General features: G+C 39.4%; 1 protein-coding gene and 1 non-coding gene across 2 annotated transcripts in view; both read left to right on the forward strand.

Annotated features, from left to right (window-relative positions):
• The window catches only part of LOC140733193 (inactive tyrosine-protein kinase 7-like), a 195,742-nt gene that overhangs the window by 80,421 nt on the left and 90,943 nt on the right, over positions 1–24,378 (forward strand). Inside the window, exons 2-3 of the mRNA XM_073056190.1 lie at positions 17,375–17,668; positions 21,860–21,962. Of these exons, the coding sequence (XP_072912291.1) occupies positions 17,375–17,668; positions 21,860–21,962 (397 nt within the window). The remainder of the gene's footprint in view (positions 1–17,374; positions 17,669–21,859; positions 21,963–24,378) is intronic.
• LOC140733829 (U6 spliceosomal RNA) lies at positions 12,666–12,772 on the forward strand. The gene has a single exon (XR_012100384.1). It is a non-coding gene; the product is annotated as a U6 spliceosomal RNA (small nuclear RNA).

Raw genomic sequence — 24,378 nt, forward strand, 5'->3', positions numbered from 1 at the left:
GAGAAACTGGAATCCAATATGTTGGAAAAGGTATGAGAACCTCTGGGGTAATGCCTTCTACAAAAGCTATTTGGATTCCGGTGTTCCAATCAATAAGATGAGATCGGAGGTGTGGGTTGTAGAGGTGCCCTGCCCTATATAAAAAAAAAAGACAGACAAAGTCAGGTTTCTGACAGAGCCTGCTCGTCTCAAGAAAGATCTGTTTCAGCACCATGCCTCGATCAAAACAACTTTCAGAGGACCTTGAACTTAGAAGAAGAATTGTACAGATGCATGGAAATTGGGGAAGGCTAGAAAAGCATTTCTAAAGACCTGAGTGTTCATCAGTCCACAGTAATAGAAAATGACTACAAATGGAGGAAACTTGGTACTGTTGCTACTCTCCCTAGGGGTGGGCATCCTGCAAAGCTCACACCAAGAACACAAAATGTATTGCTGACGGAGGTGAAAAAGAACCCAAGGTCCCAAGAACCCAAAAGACCTGCAGAAATTTCTAGAACTTGCCCAAGTCTCTGTTCCTGAATGGACACCACAGAGGAAACCACTGCTCTCAAAAAAAAACAAAAAAAAACATTGCTGCATATCTCAAGTTTGCAAAAGACCACCTGTCTGTTCCCAATGCTTCTGGGAAAATGTTCTGTGGATAGATGAGACAAAAGTTGAACTTTTTGGCAGAAATACACATCGCTATGTTTGGAGGAAAAAGAACACTGGACACAACACCAAAACCTCAACCCAACTGTGAGGGAGCATCATGATTTGGGGCTGCTTTGCTGCCTCAGAGCCTGAACAGCTTGCAACTATTGAGGGAACAATTAATTCAAAATTGTATCAATATTTTACGGGAGAATGTCCGGGGTGGCAGTCTGTCACCTGAAGCTTAATAAAGTTGGATAATGCAAAAAGACAATGACCCAAAAGACCAACAACAGAATGGTTTTAAAACAAGAAAATTTATGTTTTGGAATGATGGGTCAAATTCCCAACCTTAATCCTATAGAAATGCTGTGGATGGGCCTGACACAAGCAGTTCATGCAAGGAAGCCCACCAGCATTCCAGAGCCCACCAGCAGCTGTGTACAGGGGAATTTCCTAAAATTCCAACAAGCCGGAGATGATTGGTTGAAGTTACTGCTGTGTAAGTGTCACAACAATTACTGAAAGCAAAGGTTCACATACTTTTTCCAACAAATACATGTAATATTGGATAATTTTTCTCAATAAATAAATGAACAAGTATAATTTTTTTCGTTATTTATTTAATTGGGTTCTTTTTATCCAGTTTTAGGACTGGTGTGAACATCTGATCACATTTTAGGTCATATTTATGCAGAAATAGAGAAAATTTTACTAGATTCAGAAACTTTCTAGCACCACTGTATATCTTATGATCAAACAGTTGACCTGTATGCTGTATGCACTGGTTCCTTTGACTTTAAGTATTGGGACAAAATACTGAAGGGGTTAGTCACCATATAACCTGACTTTCTTTTGCTGCATTTCACTTTGGCACAATGCCAGTTCAGATTGGTCCTGATGATCAATTCACAGCTTATTGCATGATGGATATGAGCAGAAAATGTCAATTTACATGGTGATGTGTCTTAAGTACTTCCACTACATCTTGGAATTGGTAAAAGACAAAATCGCACATGGCACAACAAAAGAGTGTGAGTAGTCTAGCCAAAGTCCTGATTTGATGAAGAAGATTTCCATTTCCCATTCATTAATTTATTATTATTAACTTGTTATTTCATCATGACTGATTCATTTTTCCTCAGGCCTAATCTTCTGCCGCCTTCCAGTATCTCTTCATGCTCTGACCAATCATGAATCTATCAATCTCTGCCCTAACTATACAGAGAGACTTGGCCTCCACAGTTACATGTGGCAATGAATTCCACAGATTCATCGCTCTGGCTAAAGAAATGCCTCCTCATCTCCAATCTAAAAGTACACACTTCTATTCTGAGGCTGTGTCTTCTGGTCTTGCAATCTCCCACCATAGGAGACATTTCTCTCCAAATCCACTCTATCAAGGCCTTTCACCATCCGATAGGTTTCAATGAGGTCACCCCTCATTCTTCTGAATTCCAGTGAGTGCCAGCCCAGAGCCATTAAATGCTCTTCAAATGACAAGCCATTCAGTCCTGGAATAATTTTCATAAACCTCCTTTGAACCCTCTCCAGTATCAGCCCATTCTTTTAAGATATGGGGCCTAAATCTGCTCACAATACTCCAAATGAGGCCTCACCAGTGCTTTCTAAAGCCTCAACGTTACATCCCTGTTTTTGTATTCTAGTCCTCTTAAAATGAATTAAATTAACCTTTAGGGAATCCTGCACAAGGATTCCCAGGTCCCCTTGTGTCTCATTTTTAAATTTTCTCTCCATTTAAAAAAAAAGTTTGCCCTTTTATTTGATCTATTAAGTGACCATACACTTCCCAATACTGTATTCCAACTGCCACTTCTTTGCCCATTCTCCTAATCTGTCCAAGTCCTTCTGTAACCTCCCCACTTCCTTAAAACTACTTGCCCCCACCTATCTTCGTATTATCCGCAAACTTTGCCACAGAACCATCAGTTCTGTCATCCAAATCATTGACAATGTAATATCAAAATTAGCAGCCTCAACACACCCCTGTGGAACACCAGTAGTCACTGGCAGTCAAACAGAAAAAGCTCCCTTTATTTCCTGCTCTTTGCCTCCTGCCAATCAGCCACTTTCCTTTAATACGATAGGCTCTTAGCTTGTTACAGAGCCTCATGTGGCACCTTGTCAAAGGCCTTCTGAAAATCCAAGTACACAACATTAACTGATTCTCCTTTGTCTAACTTGCTTATTACTACTTCAAAGAATTCCAACAGACTTGTTAGGCAATTTTTTTCCTTGAGGACACCATGCTGTCTATGGCCTGTTTGATTATGTGCCCCAAGTACCTTGAAACCACACCCTTAACAAATAGAAACATAGAAAATAGGTGCAGGAGTAGGCCATTCGGCCCTTCGAGCCTGCACCGCCATTCAGTATGATCATGGCTGATCATCCAACTCAGAACCCTGTACCTGCTTTCTCTCCATACCCCCTGATCCCTTCAGCCACAAGGGCCATATCTAACTTCCTCTTAAATATAGCCAATGAACCGGCCTCAACTGTTTCCTGTGGCAGAGAATTCCACAGATTCACCACTCTCTGTGTGAAGAAGTTTTTCCTCATCTCGGTCCTAAAAGGCTTCCCCTTTATCCTTAAACTGTGACCCCTCCTTCTGGACTTCCCCAACATCGGAAACAATCTTCCTGCATCTAGCCTGTCCAATCCCTTTAGAATTGTATACGTTTCAATAAGATCCACCCTCAATCTTCTAAATTCCAGTGAGTATAAGCCTCGTCAATATTCCAGGATTGGTTTTTTTTTTATTGACAGCCAGTTGATTCCATTAGTTTGATCCTGTGAATATAATGAGGGCAGACTAACTGGTCAAGAGTTCCCTTTTTTCTGCGCCTCTCCCTTAAAGAGTAGAGTGACATTTTGCTATTTTCCAATCTTCTGGAACGTTTTCAGAATCTAGTGATTCTTGAAAGGTCATTACTAATGCCTCCGGAATCCCTTCAGCCACCTCTTTCAGAACCCTGGTGCGTATACCATTTGATGCAGGTGACTTCAGACTTTTCAATTTCCCAAGAACCTTTTCTCTAGTAATGGCAACTTCACACACTTCATTCCCTTTGACTCTCTGGAACTTCCACTGTACTGCAAGTGTCTTCCACAATGAAGACTGGTGCAAAATTCTTATTCAGTTCGTCCATACTACCACTCTAGCATCATTTTTTCTGAAGTCCAGTAACCACTCTTGCCTCTCTTTTCCACTTTGTGTCTCTTGGTATCCTCTTTAATATTACTGGCTAGCTTACTTTAGTATTCCATTTTCCCCTCACTTTTTTAGTTGCCTTGTGTTCATTTTCAAAAGGTTTCCCAATTCTCACTAATTTTTATTCTATTATATGCCCTCTCTTTGCGACAATCTGTGTAATCTTTCCTGTATAATACATAGAATATATCTTAGGGATGTATATATCCTGTCTTCCAAATTGCTTCCAGAAATTCCAGCCATTCTTCTTTTCCGACCTATTTTGGCTAACACCTCTCTCATGCTTCTAATTCCCTTTACTACACTGTGATACAACTTAATTTCAGCATCTTAAACTTTGGAGTGAATTTGATCATGTTATGATCGCTTGCCCCTAAGGGTACTTTTACCTTGAGGTCTCTAATCAATTCAGATTCATTGTACCACACAGATCCCCTAGTGGGCTCAGCCACAAACTGTTCTTTAAAAAGTCATCTTGTAGATATTCTAGAAGTTCCCCCTTTTGGAATCCAGCACCAACTTGATTTTCCTAATTTACCTGCATATTGAAATCCCCTGTGACTATTGTAACATGACCCTTTTGTCATGCAGGATTTCAGTAAGCAGGTAGATTTAGAAAATCTGGTTTGTCCTGCACAGTACCATTTTATAGAAGGCACAGTAGTGCCTCAACTTTCTTGTGCACAGATTCAGTATGTTATCTAAAACTGACAAACTTCTGTAGCTGCACAGTGGACACACATCCTGACTGATTGCATCACAGCCTGGCTTGGAAATACCAATACCCAAGAATGGGAAAAGCCTATAAAAAGTAGTGGGTACAGCCCAGTCCATCATAGGCAAAGCCCTCCTTATCATTATGTACACTTACCGGTACATGGTGCAGTGCTACAAGAAGACAGCACACATCCTCTGGGAACCCCACCATCCAGCCTACTCCACTGGGAAGGAGGTACAAGAGCCTGAGCTATCAGTGTCTGTATATGCACATTGGTTGCGTGCCCGTTTTTTGTGTTTTTCATTGGTTTAGTGCTCTACTGCAAGAAAGTGAATCTCAAGGTAGTATATGGTGGAATGTATGTGCTTTTATAATAAATTTCCTTTGAACTTTGAAGTTCCTTGTTATCAGAAGAGTTGGGTGGTCAGTCAGTGACTGTTTTAGACATTTGGGTTTTGAGAAACACTGAACTGCTACCCTGTCTCACAGGAGACTGGGGCATTTCCCTTATGGCAGTCATTTCCATTGTACCTTTAATTGACACAGGATGTTAAGTTGTGGTGTGAATGCAGCTTGTTTAAAGCCAATCTCTTGCCGGTGTATATTTTGTTATTGTCTTGGATGAGAAGTTGGATGAGCAAAGTGCAATTAGGAACAAGTGCTAGTTCATGGTGGTTAATTAACTAAACACAAAGATATTGTGAAACCGAGTGCATTATTGTATTCCCTGTTAGGTGTATGTTTTGTACTGTGAAATAATTTCACCCCTGCAGTGCTGTTTGATAAATTCTTTAATTTTGAGTCTTTTAGAGGCATTGATAGATTCCATAACATAATTTGAACATGTTTGAAGGCTTTCTTTGTCATTATTTTTGCATATCTGAAAGCCGATTTGTTTCTTTTAGCTTTACTACACCTACAACAAGAGCAAAACAAAACAATTGACCTCAAGTAATGAAGTTTCTCACATCTGGTGCTATCTGTACTTTCTCCAAAGCTTTAATTTTTTGCACTCTGCCTAGAATGGGACAAAATATTCCATCTGAAATCTAAACAGTTGTATGGAAAGGTTCATAGTAATTTCCTTGCAATTGCACTTTCTGCCTGTCACCCAAGCAAAGGAACCGGTTTATTTTGATAGCCCTTTCAACTTTTTCTGCTGCTTCTATATCTGCACCAACTTTAAAAAGATTTTGTTCACGAGAACAAATCTATTTAAAATGACCAAAATGCTTTGTCCTTGTCATGGATTAATCTTACTCTTAAAAAAAAGTCTATTATTATGTTTTTCATTGTTTCCTGTATTTCTGAGTCTTATTTTGTATACCTTCCTGAAATTCTTGAAATTCAATTTTGTTGTCATAAATAAAAAGTGGAGCCATTACTGATTCTAGGAAACGAAACTCTACTCATCTGTTCTGAGGGTAAACAACTATTCACCATCACACTTTTTATCCAGTAGCAATTATAATGTCCCCACTGCCACTGCCTTTTTAATTTGTCGAGTTGGAGTTTGAAGCTTACCAATGATTCGTGCGGAAATTTCTTGGAGGCCAGAACTTGAAGAGAGCAATTATTTTGAGAATGACATATTCTGAGAGTTTTGGAAACAAAGGAGATCAAAGGATACAGGCAGGAGAATTTTGGATGATCTCCATTTTATGAAGGTTACAGCAAGTCTAAAGCAAATCAGTGAAGGTTTTGGCAGCAAATGTTGAAGCAGGAGCTGTGTTGGTTGATAAGTGAAAGATGTGGTTTGAAGTTGATGTTCGTGTCAAAGATGACAATTTATTTTGACCTCGGACTACTTGGAAGGAGACTAGGTAAAAGAAATCAAGTTTTTTTGCTAGATATTCCAGGATTTTTTTGTTGTGTAAATGGCTTTGTGGTCCATTTTATTCTGTGCTAGCTCTCAGACCAATCCCTTTGGCTGTATTCCTTATTGCCTTGAAACCTGTTTGCCCTTGCATGCCCATCAACTCTATTTGATTCATCTTCCATCTATCTATACTCAGCACTGATCTGCAGTAGCCAAGTGCTGCAAGTCAGAAATCTGACTATGTAGTAAGTATTGAAGGAGAACCATCGAAATATTTCATGTTTCTTTGCCTCATAAATGCAAATAAATATCTACTGAATGCAGACTAATTTTATGTAGTTGATGCTTTGTAACTGGGGGGGGGGGGTTCTGATGCAAGGTCTGTTTGATTTGTTGGTGGGTTATGGTATAATAGATAGATAGATACTTTATTCATCCCCATGGGGAAATTCAACTTTTTTTCCAATGTCCCATACACTTGTTGTAGCAAAACTAATTACATATAATACTTAACTCAGTAAAAAATATGATATGCATCTAAATCACTATCTCAAAAAGCATTAATAATAGCTTTTAAAAAGTTCTTAAGTCCTGGCGGTAGAATTGTAAAGCCTAATGGCATTGGGGAGTATTGACCTCTTCATCCTGTCTGAGGAGCATCGCATCGATAGTAACCTGTCGCTGAAACTGCTTCTCTGTCTCTGGATGGTGCTATGTAGAGGATGTTCAGAGTTATCCATAATTGACCGTAGCCTACTCAGCGCCCTTCGCTCAGCTACCGATGTTAAACTCTCCAGTACTTTGCCCACGACAGAGCCCGCCTTCCTTACCAGCTTATTAAGACGTGAGGCGTCCCTCTTCTTAATGCTTCCTCCCCAACACGCCACCACAAAGAAGAGGGCGCTCTCCACAACTGACCTATAGAACATCTTCAGCATCTCACTACAGACATTGAATGACGCCAACCTTCTTAGGAAGTACAGTCGACTCTGTGCCTTCCTGCACAAGGCATCTGTGTTGGCAGTCCAGTCTAGCTTCTCGTCTAACTGTACTCCCAGATACTTGTAGGTCTTAACCTGCTCCACACATTCTCCATTAATGATCACTGGCTCCATATGAGGTCTAGATCTCCTAAAGTCCACCACCATCTCCTTGGTCTTGGTGATATTGAGACGCAGGTAGTTTGAGTTGCACCATATCACAAAGTCCTGTATCAGTTTCCTATACTCCTCCTCCTGTCCATTCCTGACACACCCCACTATACCAGATTAAATATAATATACCAGATTAAAGTAAAAATGCACCTTGTGCAGAACACACAATAAGCTTGTATCACCTGGCTTCTGTACACTATTTTAAATGAAAGATGTATAACAAAGGGGTCTTTCTGATCACATTTTCAGCTAACTGCAGCTGATATACCAGATGGAGAAATGGGTTTGTCAGTGCTCAACAAAACAGAGCTCTGTCCTATGCGTTGTGCTTTAAAGTTAAAGCTGTTTTTCCTTTTGGTATTTGGCTTAGTTGGATCTTATTGTGAAACAGTGAAAATGCATCGTGGTTGTATTCAATCTGTATGCCCTGTTGAGGTTATCATAAATGGATATCAGTGCACTCCCTCATTTTATGCAAATAAGACTGTAGGTTAAAAGTACAAAATGCTGGAAATTTTCAACAGTTAAGGCAACATGAGTTAATGATCTAGAAGATTAACTCTGTTTCTCCTCCTTGTACGTTATCTGACTGGAGTAACTTCTGCTTGTATTTTCAGAATTACGTTTTTTTTTCTTTTTCAACAAGATCAACATCATGGATTAGATGCATTCTTTTGATGTTTCCAAACCCAGAGACTAACATTAAATATGAATTTATTTCTCTTTATTTCAGATGAATTTTGATATCAATTCTCTTTACCCAGTTGTCTTTAGCTGGCTGAGCTGTTGAACATGAATGTGTAATAAGATGCTGAATAGGATCATGAACTTTATTCTTCAAGACTGTAGATCATAATGTGTTGCTTTCATACATCTCCCAACACTTTGTATTAAAGTGGCATTGGTAGAATGCAGGGAATAGTTGTTTCCCTTAAACTTTTTCAGGTGGAGCAGATGAAAGAGCAGAACAAGGGTCAGATTTTAAAAAATGTAATTTTTGCAAAGAATAATAGTTGGTACATTGACTGGCTTTGTACAGACTCATACAGTTGCTCCATATGTCATTGCTAAAGTGGGATGGAAACCAGATGTATGCTTCTATTAAGATTTTTTTCCTCCTCCATTAGCAGTTGTTGATTGGGAGACATAGTTGAATAAGTATCCTGTGAAAAGGGGCTTGAGAAGAGAAATATAGATTCACAGGAGATGACAATTCAAAATGGCATAGAAGCCAACAAAAAGTTATAAGTCAAAGCTCTGCAATAGACTCGGTTGTCCAATACTCAAGACAAGCAGATGTTGTCAAGAGCAATGTGGTTCATATGAAATGTAAAATGAAGTTCTTTTTAAACTTGAGGGGTTTTTGAAAGGCAGTTTCCTAATAATTAAAGCATCACTAGCTTGGGAAAAAGTGGGAAGTTTATTGTTTGAAGATTTGTGTACTTCACATCGGTTTAACTCCATCATTTGCACTTTATATATTTGTGGTTGTCTGTAAAGGTGTTTCTGCTTGGTGTTGCTACAAAAGTGAATGTGCCTCACCTTCCATCACACAATGTTCCTCTTGCTATTCCAGCACATGCTTGTCCTTCAATAATCATTGTGTGATCAATGCAGCTAAAGCAGCCTCTGTTTTAATACACACAGAGGTGGTGCTAGATACAGATAATGTTTCTCAAATTCCAAGGCGTGTTTTGACTACAGGCAGTCCCCGGGTTACGTACGAGTTCTGTTCCTGAGTCCGTCTTTAAGTCGAATTTGTATGTAAGTCGGAAAAAGTACATCCGGTATTATTTAGTGTCAGTCAAACGTTTGTCTTAGTGTATATAGTGTATATTTTACCTTTCTATGCACATAAAACACTTAAGGAAATGTATGTATTCCAATAATTAAACCACTGTGTTGCTTAGTAACAATTGTAGCTTTCAATGGGGCAGGGCCTTTCACATGCTCCATTATTCTCACTTTATCCGTTATCCTTAAAAATTGTTCTGATCGTTGACCAACTGTAGCCTAACGCTTTTCCAATGTCCAATGACATTTAACCTCTTTCCAAACGCTTTATTATTTCCACTTCATTTTCAATCGTGATCGCTTCCTATCAATGGAACAAAAACACTGTGGGCGACGGGTCCCTACCTCCGCCGGCTCCTGAGGTCCGCTGTGTCCTAAGGACCACCGCACTGAATTCCCCGGGTCCTAAAGTCTACTGCACTGAGACAGGTTAAATGGGACAAGTGGGGGCTGTGCTGGGTTTGGGTATTTGATCCTCCACAATATTCCGTGTGGGGAATTTAAACTGGAGGTGGCAGTGTTTTTCTTTTACAAGGTCGAGTTGTGAGCTCGACATCAACCCGGCACGGATGGAGAGCGTGTTCGGGAGCAGTCTGTCACTGGATCGAACTCGGGAACCACCGTTCTTGAGCCCAGCGCTGATCTCACTGCACCACTAGCCAAAGGTGGGGGGGTTGGGGTCAGGGCGAATCCTGCTAAGAAAAATTTAAGCCAAATACAAAGTTACACACTCAACACAGTTTCAACGGCAACAACTTAAAATGGCGGACAGCGTCGCAATCCGACTTAAAATGGTGGACGGTATTCCCCTTCCTCGGTTCGTAAGGATGAGTTGTTTGTAAGTCGGACGTTCGTAACTCAGGGACTACCTGTATTAAATTCACAGCACTCCTCCCTGCTTATCTATAAACTCCAAATCAATATTTGTTGTATATGTTTGAAGGTTTTTGATTCTACTACTAATGCTTGAGCAACAAGTATAATTTCTCTTTTTGCCAGCCCCAACTTCAGGGTCTCTGACATCCATTCCCTGCTTTGATTCACTCATGTTACTTTTTCTTTACTGCTCAACTCACATTTAATTTTCTGCAAAATGCACTGGCTATATTCTGTTCAATAAACGTAGGCAACTAACAAACTGTGCATCCACAGTGCATAAACCAGACCAAATAAACAGCGTTCAATTCAAATGTCGGTAACCGGAAGACTATTTCAGCACTTCAATAAAACAAAGTGACAAACCCTCAGGCAAGTACCATGCAATCGTGCTACAGTCCTCAGTGGATGGGCAGAGCTGACCATTTAAAAAACTGTTCAAACCACAAATACACATCATGAATCAGTAAAAGGTTGCAGATAATCCTTCCACAAGCTGCTCCAGTTTCACCAATGAGTCCGAAGCAATTCTTTGCCATAGAATGGTGTTCAATTGGTATAACTTTTTATTTTTGTTAACTAAACTTAGTGGTTACTTGAAAACAAATCAAAACCGCTGAGAGACTGAGTATGGGAATTGACACTGTATGATGCACTTCCAAAATACGGAGTTCAAAGTCAAAAAAAGTATATTTGATCTTTTATTATGAAACCAGCAAAGACAAATGATCTTGTAGTGATATTAGAAATTAATAAAACTAAATTAGCAATATAGTGGAGTAAAATTAACATAATGAAGCAGTTAAAAAATATCATCTATGTCCCCAGCTGCCTGTAACTAGACTGACTAGGACAGAGTGTGAATATGTAATTATATTCATTTGTTTCTACCATGCTTGCCCCATGTGATAATTGTCATGAGTCACAATAAAATGCGCATCATGAAATACAATACAGACAGACAAAATAGATACTTGGCTCCTATACCTGGTTTAATTTTTAACCTCAAGTTGGGTCCCACTTTCTTAAGTGGAATAACATCAAGACCCATTGGTTAAGCAAGTTTCAAGCTGGTTTTGTTGTTGAGTTTAGGGATCATTGACATTTTAATAGGTTTTCTTGCATATCAAAGAGTATTATCCAAAATGTGCATAGCAAGTTCATGGGTGTGGTACAATGTAACTTGCTATGTTGGATGCATTTGGAAAAACTTAAGTTCCAGAACAACACACAAAATGCTGGAGGAACACAACAGGTCAGACAGCATTCAAATCAAAATGCTTCATCTGTCATGAAATGTCTTGACCCAAAATGTTGACTGCTCGCCCTTCCATAGATGTGACTTTCTCCAGCACTTTGTGTGTTGTTCCAGATTTCCAACTTCTGCTATCTCTCTTTGTCTCCATTGAAAGTACGAGAACTGATTTGCATCCAGGAAAGAGATTGGTGTAACATTCTGCTGTAAAACTTCAATGTTGATTTGCATTTGAAGAGATTTAAAATTAGAATAGAGGTTTGAATATTCTAGTGCAAGGAACGAGCAATTACCTGATGCCCTCATCTGTATCAGTTACACAAACTAGATGGCGGAGAACAGGGAAGCCTCAAAAGTCAATGCACTAGAAACACTCGGATCAGGAATTTGTAGAAAGAGAAGAATTTGCAATGTTTGAGATGCTGGTTCCAGCATTTGGACTTGTTTCAGATTTTCTGCATTTGCCATGCTTTAGGAAAGGTGCTTCTGAAAAATAGGCAATTATCAGCTAAACTATTTAACTAACTTTTAAGATTTCAAAGGAATTGTTTTCAATGCGTGTAATTTTTATTAAGCAATATTTAATTAAAACTTAAAATCAAAATTAGCATAGTTTTTTGGCTAACCTTGTAGTTTTTTTCCTCTGTATAGATTGTGCATTATATGATGCATCTGTGGTCTTCCAGAACTTCTTCCTTATAACTCATTTCTCCTCTGCTTCTCTCCTCAAAATGAACTATTTGTGATATCACTGTTGATCTCATTAAATGGGCTAACATTTACAAGTACAGGTGTTCCCCCTCCCCTCCTTTAGAAAGGTAAAGCGTTCCTTTGAAAACTTTCTTAAGCCGAAGTGGTGTAAAGCGAAGAACCATCAATTGTAAGTGGGGAAAATTTTCGTAAAAGCGAAAATCCTCTTTGCAATGCGAAAACTGGTTACTAATGTAGGTCTTTTGTAAAAGCAAAGTGGCGTAAAGCAAACATTTGTGAAGCGAGGGACACCTGTAATTGTGTTGTGCAAGTCAGAAACCCATAGTAAGTATCCAAATAGTTGAACCTTTTCAATGTTTAACCCCAAATGTCAGAGGTTTAATCTGAAAATCTTCACTGATAGAGTTGGCATATCCAACTAGTTTTGCTATATTTTGGTTGAAAAGTGTAATAAATTATTAGCTGCTGTGCTCGCTTCGGCAGCACATATACTAAAATTGGAACGATACAGAGAAGATTAGCATGGCCCCTGCGCAAGGATGACACGCAAATTCGTGAAGCGTTCCATATTTTAAAAAAAATTTTAAAAAAGAATTATTAGCTGCTTTTGGAGCTGCTTATTTTAGTTTAATATTTGGTGTTGCTCCAATAACTTCTAATTGCTATTCATAAATGCATAGCTTATAGGTTACCTCCTGCAATTATGTTGATTATATATGCACAGTTACTGAGGCAGCAAATTAATTCCATAGCAAGTCTTTTGAACCAGTGGTTTGTATTAATTTTAATGAGCAACAGCCATTTTCAAGATTCTCACAAATTAAGTTTTTAATTGCTGTCTAACGTTCACACTCAGGACCCTTGTTATTACAGCCATCTTAGTTTCATCATTCAAATTTATTTGTCTCAGTATACCAGATACATACTGGTCACAAATGGCAAGACCAATATTGTCCTATAAAGGTTTGTTGAACTCTGGTTCTCCTGTCAAAATTGTAGCTCAAAATACATCTTGGAGGGAAAGCAGCACCTTGTATTCCAGCTGGGTAACCTCCAACCTGATGGCATGAGCACCCATTTCTCGAACTTCAGGTAATTGCACCCCCATCCCCCTTCATTCCCTTTTCTCCCTCTTGCCTGATCTCCTTGCCTGATCATTACCTCTCTCTGGTGCTCCTCCCCTTCCCCTCCCTTTCTTCCATGGTCTTCTTCCCTCTCCTATCAGATTCCTCCTTCTCCAGCCCTTTCAGCACTCAACTTCACAGCTCTTTACTTACACCCCTCCCAGTTTCACCTATCACCTACCACCTTGTACTACTTCTTTCCCTCCCCAACCTTCTTACTCTGACTTCTCATCTTTTTCTTCCCAGTGCTAATCAAGGGTCTTGGCTGAAAACGTCAACTGTTTACTCTTTTCCATAGATCCTGCCTGCTGAGTTCCTCCAGCATTTTGTGTGTGTTGCTTGGAGGGAAACGATCATCTTACATTCCTCTTGTAAATGTGCTCACACACCCCACTCTAATGCAGACTCAGTGCAATGGAATTTCAGAAGTTAATCTTTACTGCTGCTTCTCTTCCCATTTGTAAACTTCTCACATTCATTAGTGATATTAGAATTGGTTATTAATATCACATGCATCAAGATACAGTGAAAACCTTGTTGCATGCCATGCAGACAGATCATGCCAGACACAATTGCATTAAATAGTAAAAAAAAAAATTAAATGCAGGATATAGTGTTGCAGCTACAGAAAGTATGGTGCAGCTGGACAAAGTTAGAGTGCCACAATGAAGTAGATTGATAGATCAAGAGTTGTTCATCTTTCAGTGTATGAGTTCTGTTCAAGAGCCTGATAAAAATGGGTAGAAGCTTCCCTTGAGTTTGGTGGTATGTTCAGAAAAGTGGCATGAACTTCTTTCATAATAAACTTCCTTGCTGCTACTTCATATGTTTCTTCCAATACTGTCCCAAGTTCCTGTCAAACAGATCCACCTCCTGAACATATCCTCCTCGCTGATGATGAACACTGGTGCTTCTCAGGGGTGTGTGCTTAGCCCACTGCTCTACTCTCTGTATACCTATGACTGGCTAGGCATAGCTCAAATCCCGTCTACAAATTTGCTGACGATACAACCATTGTTGGTAGAATCTCAGGTGGTGACAAGAGGGTGTACAGGAGTGAGATGTGCTAACTAGTGAAATGGTGCCGCAGCAACAACCTGGCACTCAATGTCAGTAAGACAAAAGAGCTAATTGTAGACTTCAGGAAGGTAAGACAAAGGAACACATACCAATCCTCATAGAGGGATCAGAAGTGGAGAGAGTGAGCAGCTTCAAGTTCCTGGGTGTCAAGATCTGAGAATCTAACCTGGTCCCAACATATTGATGTAGTCATAAAGAAGGCAAGACAGTGGCTATACTTCATTAGGATTTTGAAGAGATCTGGCATGCCAACAAATACACTCAAAACTTCAATAGTTTTACTGTGGAGAGCATTCTGACAGGCTGCATCACTGTCTGGTATGGAGGTCTATCGCACAGGACCGAAAGAAGCTGTAGAAGGTTGTAAATCTAGTCAGCTCCATCTTGGGCACTAGCCTACAAGGTACCCAGGACATCTTTAGGGAGCAGTGTCTCAGAAATGCAGCGTCTGTTATTAAGGACCCCCAGCACCCAGGGCATGCCCTTTTCTCCCTGTTACCATCAGGTAGGAGATACAGAAACCTGATGGCACACACTCAGTGATTCAGGAACAGCTTCTTCCCCTCTGCCATCCGATTCCTGAATGGACATTGAAGCTTTGGACACCACCTCACTTTTTTAATATACAGTATTTCTGTTTTTGCACATTTTAGAAAATTAGAAAATTTATTCAGAATACATAATTGATTTACTTATTTAAGGCAGTGGAACAGTGCCTTAAATTATTCTTTTTCTCTTTCCTAGATTATGTGTTGCATTGAACTGTAGCTGCTAAGTTAACAAATTTCACGTCACATGCTGATGATAATAAATCTGATTCTGGCCACCTTGGCTTTCAGAGTGATGATTGCTCTCCATCTTGAAATTAAAAATGTGGTTGAGATTTCAGAGGCCTGGATGTGGGTACAAGAAATCAAAACTTGCCAATGAAAAGAATTAAGAAATTTAAGTAGTTCTGATATTTTTAAAAAGAAGTCATTCTCATCATAACTGTGTTTAGCGCAGTGGGCCGAAGGGCCTTTTATTGTACTGTAGGCTTTCTATATTTCTATAACTAATAAAATGCAGCACGTCATAAAACTCCATAAAGGTTCTCTGCCTTCCATCAGGGAGAGAGATCTGTCATCTTTAATTGGTTTAGTCTAAATCTGGGTCCAGGCTTGTCAATGTGTTTAACTGTAAATTGTTTATAGAAATGTCCAAGCAAGGTACACTTTGGGGTGCAATTTGGGAGAGGTTAAACACTGATGATATCCACATCCCATAAATAGATATAAATATAATGCATCCAATTTTTAATATCTTTTACTTCATACAAGCAAGCTGCTTAGCAGTATAGGTGTAAACTAAACATTTGCATCAACCCAGTTATTGTTTAGTTTTACCTCCATAACTACACCTGATTCAGCTTCTGCTTTGACCTGTAAGCTGGAGAAACAGTTGGACATGATCCTGTTACTCAAAATGTCACTGTTCCACTGCCTTAAATGGGGGAAAAATGTTGTAAATACTCAATGGATTAGGTAGCATCTGTGGAAATAAATGTCAGGACAGAGATTGGTAACTTTTAGTTGGCTAAAGGTTTTGAATTTTATTGAACAAAGATGGAGTTCAGTGGCTGATCAGCCTCATAAGACTCTGTGCAACAATCAACCAAATTACAGAGGAAATTTAAAGTCTGATTAATCCTTAGAAGAAATGTAATCCAGCCAAAGTTTTAGCTAACTTTAATGTTTTTGTTTAGCTTGAACTATTTCACAGAAATTTAAAGTACTATTTCACTTAGAGGTGAGACCTAGATCATGTATTCACTGCAGCACCAAGATCACCAAGTTCCACTGTTTTAATATCACATCTCTCTGTCCTACCTATTACTGGCCATACGATCTTTAATTTGTCCCTTTTGTTACAATCATTCTTTAGTATTCCATGTAACCTGGCTGTTCTCCCATCTCTAAACCAACAGAAGTTTGTGTTCATACAAGATTATGCCTTTGGTTCAAATTTCATCCACACCCAGCTTGTCCTTCCCTCTCTCCCCTGTATCCACAACCTGAACCACATCCACCACCAGTTGCATCAATGGAAGGCTACTCTGATTCTGATGGCATATGGGTTTTGAAAACTTTTCTTGTCCTTTTTCCTTATTACCCTGTCTCACCCTAGCCATAACATCCTTGGTTCTTTATGCTTCTCCATTTCAGGCCTCTGTGCATCTTGATTTTTTTTTCCTCTTAACACTACTCTAGTGGCGGGCTTCAATTATCAAGGCCCAAAGTTCATGAATTTGCTTGTATTAAAAACTCACTCTCTCCTGCTTGAAAATGTTTCCAAAATTCTACTTTCTGACTAAAAGTTCAGTCTTCTGTTCCTTTGTTTCTCTTTCTGGCTTAGAGTCAAATGTAACTGAAATTTTAAACTTAAATAAAAACAGAAAGAAAAGATAGTAATGGTGAGTAGAGAGACAGTATCCATGGAAAAGAGGAGTAGAACTTCAAGGTCAGCATTCCTGGAAGCAATGTGGCAGTAAATTTGACAATGAATTGGTGGGGGGGGGGGGGGGTCTCTAATTATTTTGTAATGCTGCTGCTATAAATGCTAAGTGCTATGTAAATGCAAGTAGTCAGTTCTCCAAATATGGAATGCAACCCACCACACCACCTTGGATATTTAGCTTTTGAGTAGAATATTTTAAAAAATAAGTGCAAATATTGATTAAAGCTTCTTTGTTACAATACCTGGCCTGAATGTGGTAAAGAAAGCTCAGAGTTGAGTGAGTAATAGGCACCATTCTTTTGTGTTTGTGTCTACTTCTGTTCATTTAGACAAAACTTTGCAATAGGGAAAAGATAATTGACATGAACGTGAACTTCTGTTTCTGTCTCCACAGATGTTGCTGAAGTTGCGTATTTGCAGTGCTTTCTGTTTTGTGTGGGGTTAATGACTAATGGGTAATATTTTCATTTTTCTAGTGTGCTGTTCACATGCGCTAATTCACTTCACTAAGGAGCCCTATTCCCAAGATGCTTTACATGGGCGCAGTGCAATTCTTCGCTGTGAAGTTCAGACTCCAACAAATATAAAATTTGAGTGGCTTCTAAATGGCAATCCTGTAAAGACGTCTGAAAGGCGCTTCATTGAAGGAAGCAATTTGCAGTTTACAGCAGTTGATCGGAGAGAAGACAGTGGAGACTTTCAGTGCATTGCTCGGAATACAGTCACTGGAGAGGAGGCTGAAACGTCAGTGGCATCTTTCAATATCAAATGTGAGTAGCAGTACTTTGAGTAGACAAGTTGCACATCATAGTGGACTCTTAAGTTTATATTCTACAATACTAAGAACCAGAAAGGGTTAATGAATGAGAAACATTTGATGGGTCTGTGCCTACACTCAATAGAGTTGAGATGATTGAGGGGGATCTCATTGAAACCATCAGATATTGAAAGTCTTAAATGGTGGACGTTGAGAGGATGCTTCCAATAGTGAGGGAGTCCAGAACCTGAGGGAACAGCCTCAGAATACAAGGACACCCCTTAAAACAGATGAGGAATTTCTTTAGTCATAGGGTGGTAAATCTGGAAATCACTGGCACAAATTGCTGTGGAACCTAAGTCATTAGTTATATTTAAAGTGGAGATTGATAGGTTCTTGATTAGTAAGCATGTCAAAGGGTATAGGCAGAAGGCAAGAGAATGTATCTCTAGTACTTCCTGTAACCTGAGACCTGTGCAATATTACTGTCTTCATTTATCTGGTGTCACAGCTAATTGTGGAGCTGCCACGTTGTTTCACCTCATTGCTATGATTTAGCCAGAAGCTGGGTGAATTGAATAGTCTATCTCAAATAAGAATAGAGTTTGGTAAGAATGTGAGCAATCATCATAGAGTATAAGGAAGCTGAGAGTTCTGGAAAACAGTGAAGTGGAGCCAAAGCCAAGATCAAAACAGTCATGATGTGTTTGAATGACATTGCAGGCTCAGAGGATGTTCTAATTAATACAGACAAGCTCAAGGCCATAAACCCAGATAATTCTGCTTCTCATATTCTGATGTTTTAACTGTCGCCTTTGCAGCCAGATTGGAGGAGTATTGTTTTTTGGGTGAAAATAGCTTAATTGAAAAAAGTTAATATTTTGTTTCCTCAGCCAGATGGCAAGTAACAACAAAAAGATTCTCCTCTGCTGAAATATACAAAGAACACTTCACTTTCATCTTTATTGTGTGAAAAGCTTCTTCCCATAGATTATATTGAACTGGCAGGAAATGTAAATTAATATTTAAGAACCAATCTGGAATAAAAACAAGCATTTGTAATGTTGAACATGAAATTACTAGATTATCAGAAAAGACCAACTGATTCACTGATGTCCTTCAGGGAAGGAAACCTGTCCTTGTCAGATCTGTCTTGAAAATCAAAGAAATGGCACATGCTGGAAAAAAAAACACATAAAAACAAAGAGTTGGAAAATCTTAGTAGATCAGACAGCATCCATGGAAAAAGAATCCATCAGCATTTAGGATTTGCATTAGATGAAAGATTGTTTAATGTGTAAAGAGAAATAAATAATTGTTACTCCTGATCTGAAGCAGCACAAAAACACAAAATATAGAGAATATAATAATATAATAAACATTTAACATACCTGCTAAGATAGCTAATATACACCGATTGTAATCCATAAAGTAATCCTAGGTTGTAGATAAGGTGGCTGACAGGAAATAATAAAATAGTGGTGGAATTAGTGGGTGGATGTGTTGATCAGCAGTGTGTGTATGGGATATTTGATGAAGTTATTGACCCTTTTCTGACATCTCTCTGTATATATGTCCACGATGGCAGTTAGGCTGGTGCCAGTGGGCAGAGACCTAAAACATCGGCTGTTTTGCTTTCTACTGATGCTGCTGATGACCTGAGATTTTTTAGCAACCCACATAAAAATGCTGGAGGAACTCAGCTTGGGCAGCATCTATGAAAGGAGATAAACATGCTTCCTGATCTCTTGAGTTCTTCCAATAGTTTGTATGTGTTGCTCAGGATTTCCAGTATCTGCAGAGTCTTGTTTCTGTGTACACATGAAATTTTCCAGCCTTTTCTATTCTTATCTTAGACCTGTGTATGTTCCCAAACTTCTTGACGTGGTTGACTATTGACTGTCCTCTGTCAACTTGTAAGCCACTTACTACAGTAGGAATTTGGGTCTGGACAATACCCAATCAGATTTGTTGGTAATGCTTTTGTCCTGAGAAGAAATAAATTGATTTGTTGTCAGCTAATGGTTTAGGCACTGGTGCGTGACTTCAATGTTCTGTATATTCTTGCCCAGCAAGAAATTAGATTGACCTGCTCTAAACTCTGCCATGGTAGTATTTTTTTGATGCAGCATGATTTATTCATTAATTCATGTAATGTGGGCATGACCATCATTTTGTCCAGATTTAATTTACCAGTCAATATGAGTAGCTTGGTCATTGGCCACTTCACTTGACAGGCAAGAGTTGACCACATTGCTGGTTGTTAAGTAATATTTACGCCAGACTGGGTACAGTTATTACATTTCCTTCCTTGATAAGCATTACTAAGAGAGTGGATTTGTTATTATTTTGTTTCATTTTCTTAGAAAATTTGGTTGTCTCTGATAAGACCAACACTTGCTGGCCATTGGTAGTAACACTTGGGAGGTGGTAATGAAGTATGAATCAACTATCCCCTTAGTCTCTTTTTCACCAAGGAAAACAAATCCAGCCTTGTCCATTTGCCACTCCTAAGTAAAGCACTCCATGCAAGGCAACATTTGGTGGGTTCCAAACATGGTGAGGTGACATTATTTTGAATCTACAGCCTCTTCACTGCAGTCACGTCCATCCTATAATATGGTGACCAGAGATTATTTATATAGTTTACCATTATCTCTATGCTTTAATATTCTTGCTGGCTGATGGCAATTGCCCTATGTGCTTTAACTACCTATGCTCTAACTTCAGGGATCCTTGGACTTGTATGTTGAGATCCCTCTGTTCCCTAAAATTCCTGAAGGTTGGTTTGTTCATTCATTCATTGTGCATGTGAACCCTTATTCATCCTCCTAAAGTTCATGACCACACACTTGCCTGTTTTACAGTGGTTGCCATTGCTCTTGCTGTCGCACCTTCTCATCAATATGATGCTATAGAGCAAAACTGTACCCCTGACAAAAAATGCCACCAATATGTTTTGTTAGGAATTTGAAGAGATTTGCTATGTCTCCAAAGACTCAAGCAAATTTCTACAGTGTTCCGTGGAGAACATTCATATTGGTTGCATGGTTTGGGGCGGGGGGGGGGGGTGGTCACTGCACAAGATCGGGAAAAAGCTGCACAGAGTTGCAAACTCAGCCAGCTCCATCATAGGAACTTGCCTCGCTCACATTGAGGACATCTTCAAAAGGCGATGCTTCAAAAAAGGTGGCATCCATCATGAAAGACCCACCACGACCCCCATCACCCAGGACACGTTCTCTTCTTAATAGTGCCATCAGAGAAAGGGTACAGGAGTCTGAAGACATACACTCAACATTTTAGGAACAGCTACTTCCCCTCTGCCATCCGATTTCTGAATAATCTCCTTGGTGAATACAGATGAGAAGTATTCATTTTAGAAATTCTCATTCATCCTTTATCCACATACCGGTTGCTACTGGTTACCTTATTACCATCAACATGCATAAGATATTCTGGCACTTTCCTTAATTTTGTGTACAGTGATATTTCAAGCCACCGTCCCACTGCGTGCAACCCCCCACCCCTTAGCCTTCTGTCCTATTTTTTTCCTTTGAATAACCATTCAACAATTCCTCTCCTGAGAGGCAATCCCCCATTTCCAGTTCTCCCTATCACTGACCAAGGAATTGATTGCGGGTTCTCCAGTAAATGAAAATAATATTTGTTGAGTCAGTAATCAAGTTAATGTGGTATAAGTAAAGATGAGGTAGATAAAGGAAGATTTATCTTAGAGTCTGAAGTGTCAAAATTCCATGTCAGTTGAGCTTATTGTCATCTTCTCAAGTATATGCATGTGCGAGTGCAATTAAGTGGCATCACAGGCATGTTGCGTCATATAAGCAACATTGGCAAGAAAAATAAATTAAACAGAACTTTTACAAGAAAGAACACAATTAGAATAAAAAGAGCCATCCATTTTAGTGCAAAGTTATTAAAGTGGTCATGGTGTTGCTGAACTGTAGTGATTAGGGTTGTGCCAGTTGACCCAAGAACCAGATCACTGATGGGAATTAGCTGTTCTTTAACCTAATGATGTTGGTTATCGGGCTTATCTGCCTCCTGTCTGTTGATAGCTACGAAAGATGGTATGACCTGGATGGTGGGAATTATTGCTGAATGTTGCCATTTTGAAGTATAAGCTTTTGGCAGAAGTCTGCTTCTAAGTAGTGACTGCTATATTTAAAAAAAATTATTACAGGGATAGAAACAGGAGGAGTGAACTTGAAAGTTCCACAGAATGTGTCTGAAATACAAACGTCAGCTCCAATAACTCTGCAGTGTCGCATTAACGGACACCCCCGGTAAGTAATGCCTTCTATTACTGGACACTTCTGCCAGTTAGATTGTATAGACTGTTTCCTTCAAGATTCAAGATCGTTTGCTGTTTTCAGTAGGCAAGTGTAGAGGTGAATTAAATAATTGTTACTGTGGATCTGATGCAGCACCAAAATGTTTTAAAAAAATAACACAATAAATATAAATGCGCAGCAGAGTTTGTATACGTAAATTGATTGCCCATAAAATGACGCTGTACATAAAGGTGACTTACAGGCAATGATGAGCCTGGTTTGGGGTTGTGGAGGGGTGGGTTAATGGGTGGAGGTGTTGATCAGCCTTACTACTTGGGGAAGAGTAACTGTTTTTGAGTCTGGTGGCCCTTTTTTTTTGTGTTTCATGTAGCACCAGGGTCCTGGAGGAACTTTGTTTTGTTTTTACTGTGTACTGTACCAGCAGTTTATGGTCGAGATGACAATAAACTTGACTTGGTGTGGATTCTACGTAGCCTTCTACCTGAAGGGAGTGGGGCCCAACAGTTCATGAGCAGGGTGTGTGAGATCCTTCATAATTTTACAGGCCCTCTTCTGGCACCTTTCTGTATACATGCCCTTGATGGTAGGTAGGCAGGTGCCAGTGATATATTGGGCAGTTTTGAATACCAGTGTGGAGCCTTCCTGTCTGCCTCGGTTCAGTTTCTTTACCAAGCAGTGATTCAGGATGTTCGCTACTGCACATTTTATAATTATGTGATATGAACTGCTTTCAGTGAGGGACAACATTTTAAAATCAAGGTGATGGTGATGTACTTTGTCATTTCTGTGACACCTGTAAATTGTCACCCATGCCTGTAAAAAGGGAATAAATTGGTAAGGATTTAGTTTCACAATCCAGACATTTTAGTGAACAACATCTGTGTTTATGATGATATAATCTCACTTGAGTTCTTTCATGTACTGGTTTTATAATTCTTGTCACATAGCAACTGAAGAATTTTCCAATTTAGCTTGTTCATTACTAATTCAATGGTGCAGTTTTGTAAAACATAATAATGAAAAAAAATCAAATATCATTATTAATTGCAGTTTCTTTGGCCATGTTGTCTGAATAAAATTTGTCTGAATTGGTTGTATATGACCACTGTCCTACCAATTCTATGGATACAGTAGTCGGTTTTTAAAAAAACTACAACATTTGCCCTGAGAATGACTAAACCTGCAGATTTACAACTTTACTATTTTCTGTGCTTAAGTGTTATAGAGTTATACAGCACAGAAATGACTTGTTTTTATCCAATTCATCCATACAAACTGATTTTATTCGAGTTAGTCTCGTTTGTCAGTCTCTCCTGTTCTAACCATCTATCTGCCCAAATATATTTTAAACATTGTAATAGTACTCATCTGCAGCTTCTACTGGCAGTCTGTTTCATATACCCACCACCCTTTGGAGGGGAAAATTTGATCCATGACTGTAACTCGAAAATTTTCTTTTCTTTCGAAAGATTATCTCAATATAAAGTCAAATGTTTGGTGCAATGTGATGCATTAGAAAAGCCAGGTTAATTAACATTCTGCACACTTCTCCCACCCCCATGTCAGTGAAATGCCAGACAACTTCCTTCCAACATTTCCAGCACAAGTGATTCTACAATCTTAAAGTGCAGCCAGTATGCGAGTTTTGGCAGCATTATTATGCATGTAATGGTTGACTTTGTTCAAGGAGAGTGATAGTGAAACCAACACAAGGAAAAATATGAGCAGATGAGTAAATGAATTCACGAGGCCCCCTGAGGCTGTTCTGCTGCAGTGTAAGATAGTGATCTGATTGTATTTCAGTCCACCATGGCAAGCTTTTTCACTCATTTTCCAACTAGGAACTTAGTTAACTCTGCCTTTGACAGCCTATTTTTCTTCCATTTATATGCTTTATCTTGTCCCTACATTTGAATCACAGTTATATATCACAGATACACACACACACACACACACACACACACACACACACACACACACACACACACACACACACACACACACTCACTCACTCACTCACTCACTCACTCACTCACTCACTCACTCACTCACTCACTCACTCACTCACTCACTCACTCACTCACTCACTCACTCACTCACTCACTCTCTCACTCTCTCACTCTCTCACTCTCTCACTCTCTCACTCTCTCACTCTCTCACTCTCTCACTCTCTCACTCTCTCACTCTCTCACTCTCTCACTCTCTCACTCTCTCACTCTCTCACTCTCTCACTCTCTCACTCTCTCACTCTCTCACTCTCTCACTCTCTCACTCTCTCACTCTCTCACTCTCTCACTCTCTCACTCTCTCACTCTCTCACTCTCTCACTCTCTCACTCTCTCACTCTCTCACTCTCTCACTCTCTCACTCTCTCACTCTCTCACTCTCTCACTCTCTCACTCTCTCA

This window comes from Hemitrygon akajei, chromosome 9 (assembly GCF_048418815.1).
Source record: "Hemitrygon akajei chromosome 9, sHemAka1.3, whole genome shotgun sequence".
NCBI lineage: Eukaryota > Metazoa > Chordata > Chondrichthyes > Myliobatiformes > Dasyatidae > Hemitrygon > Hemitrygon akajei.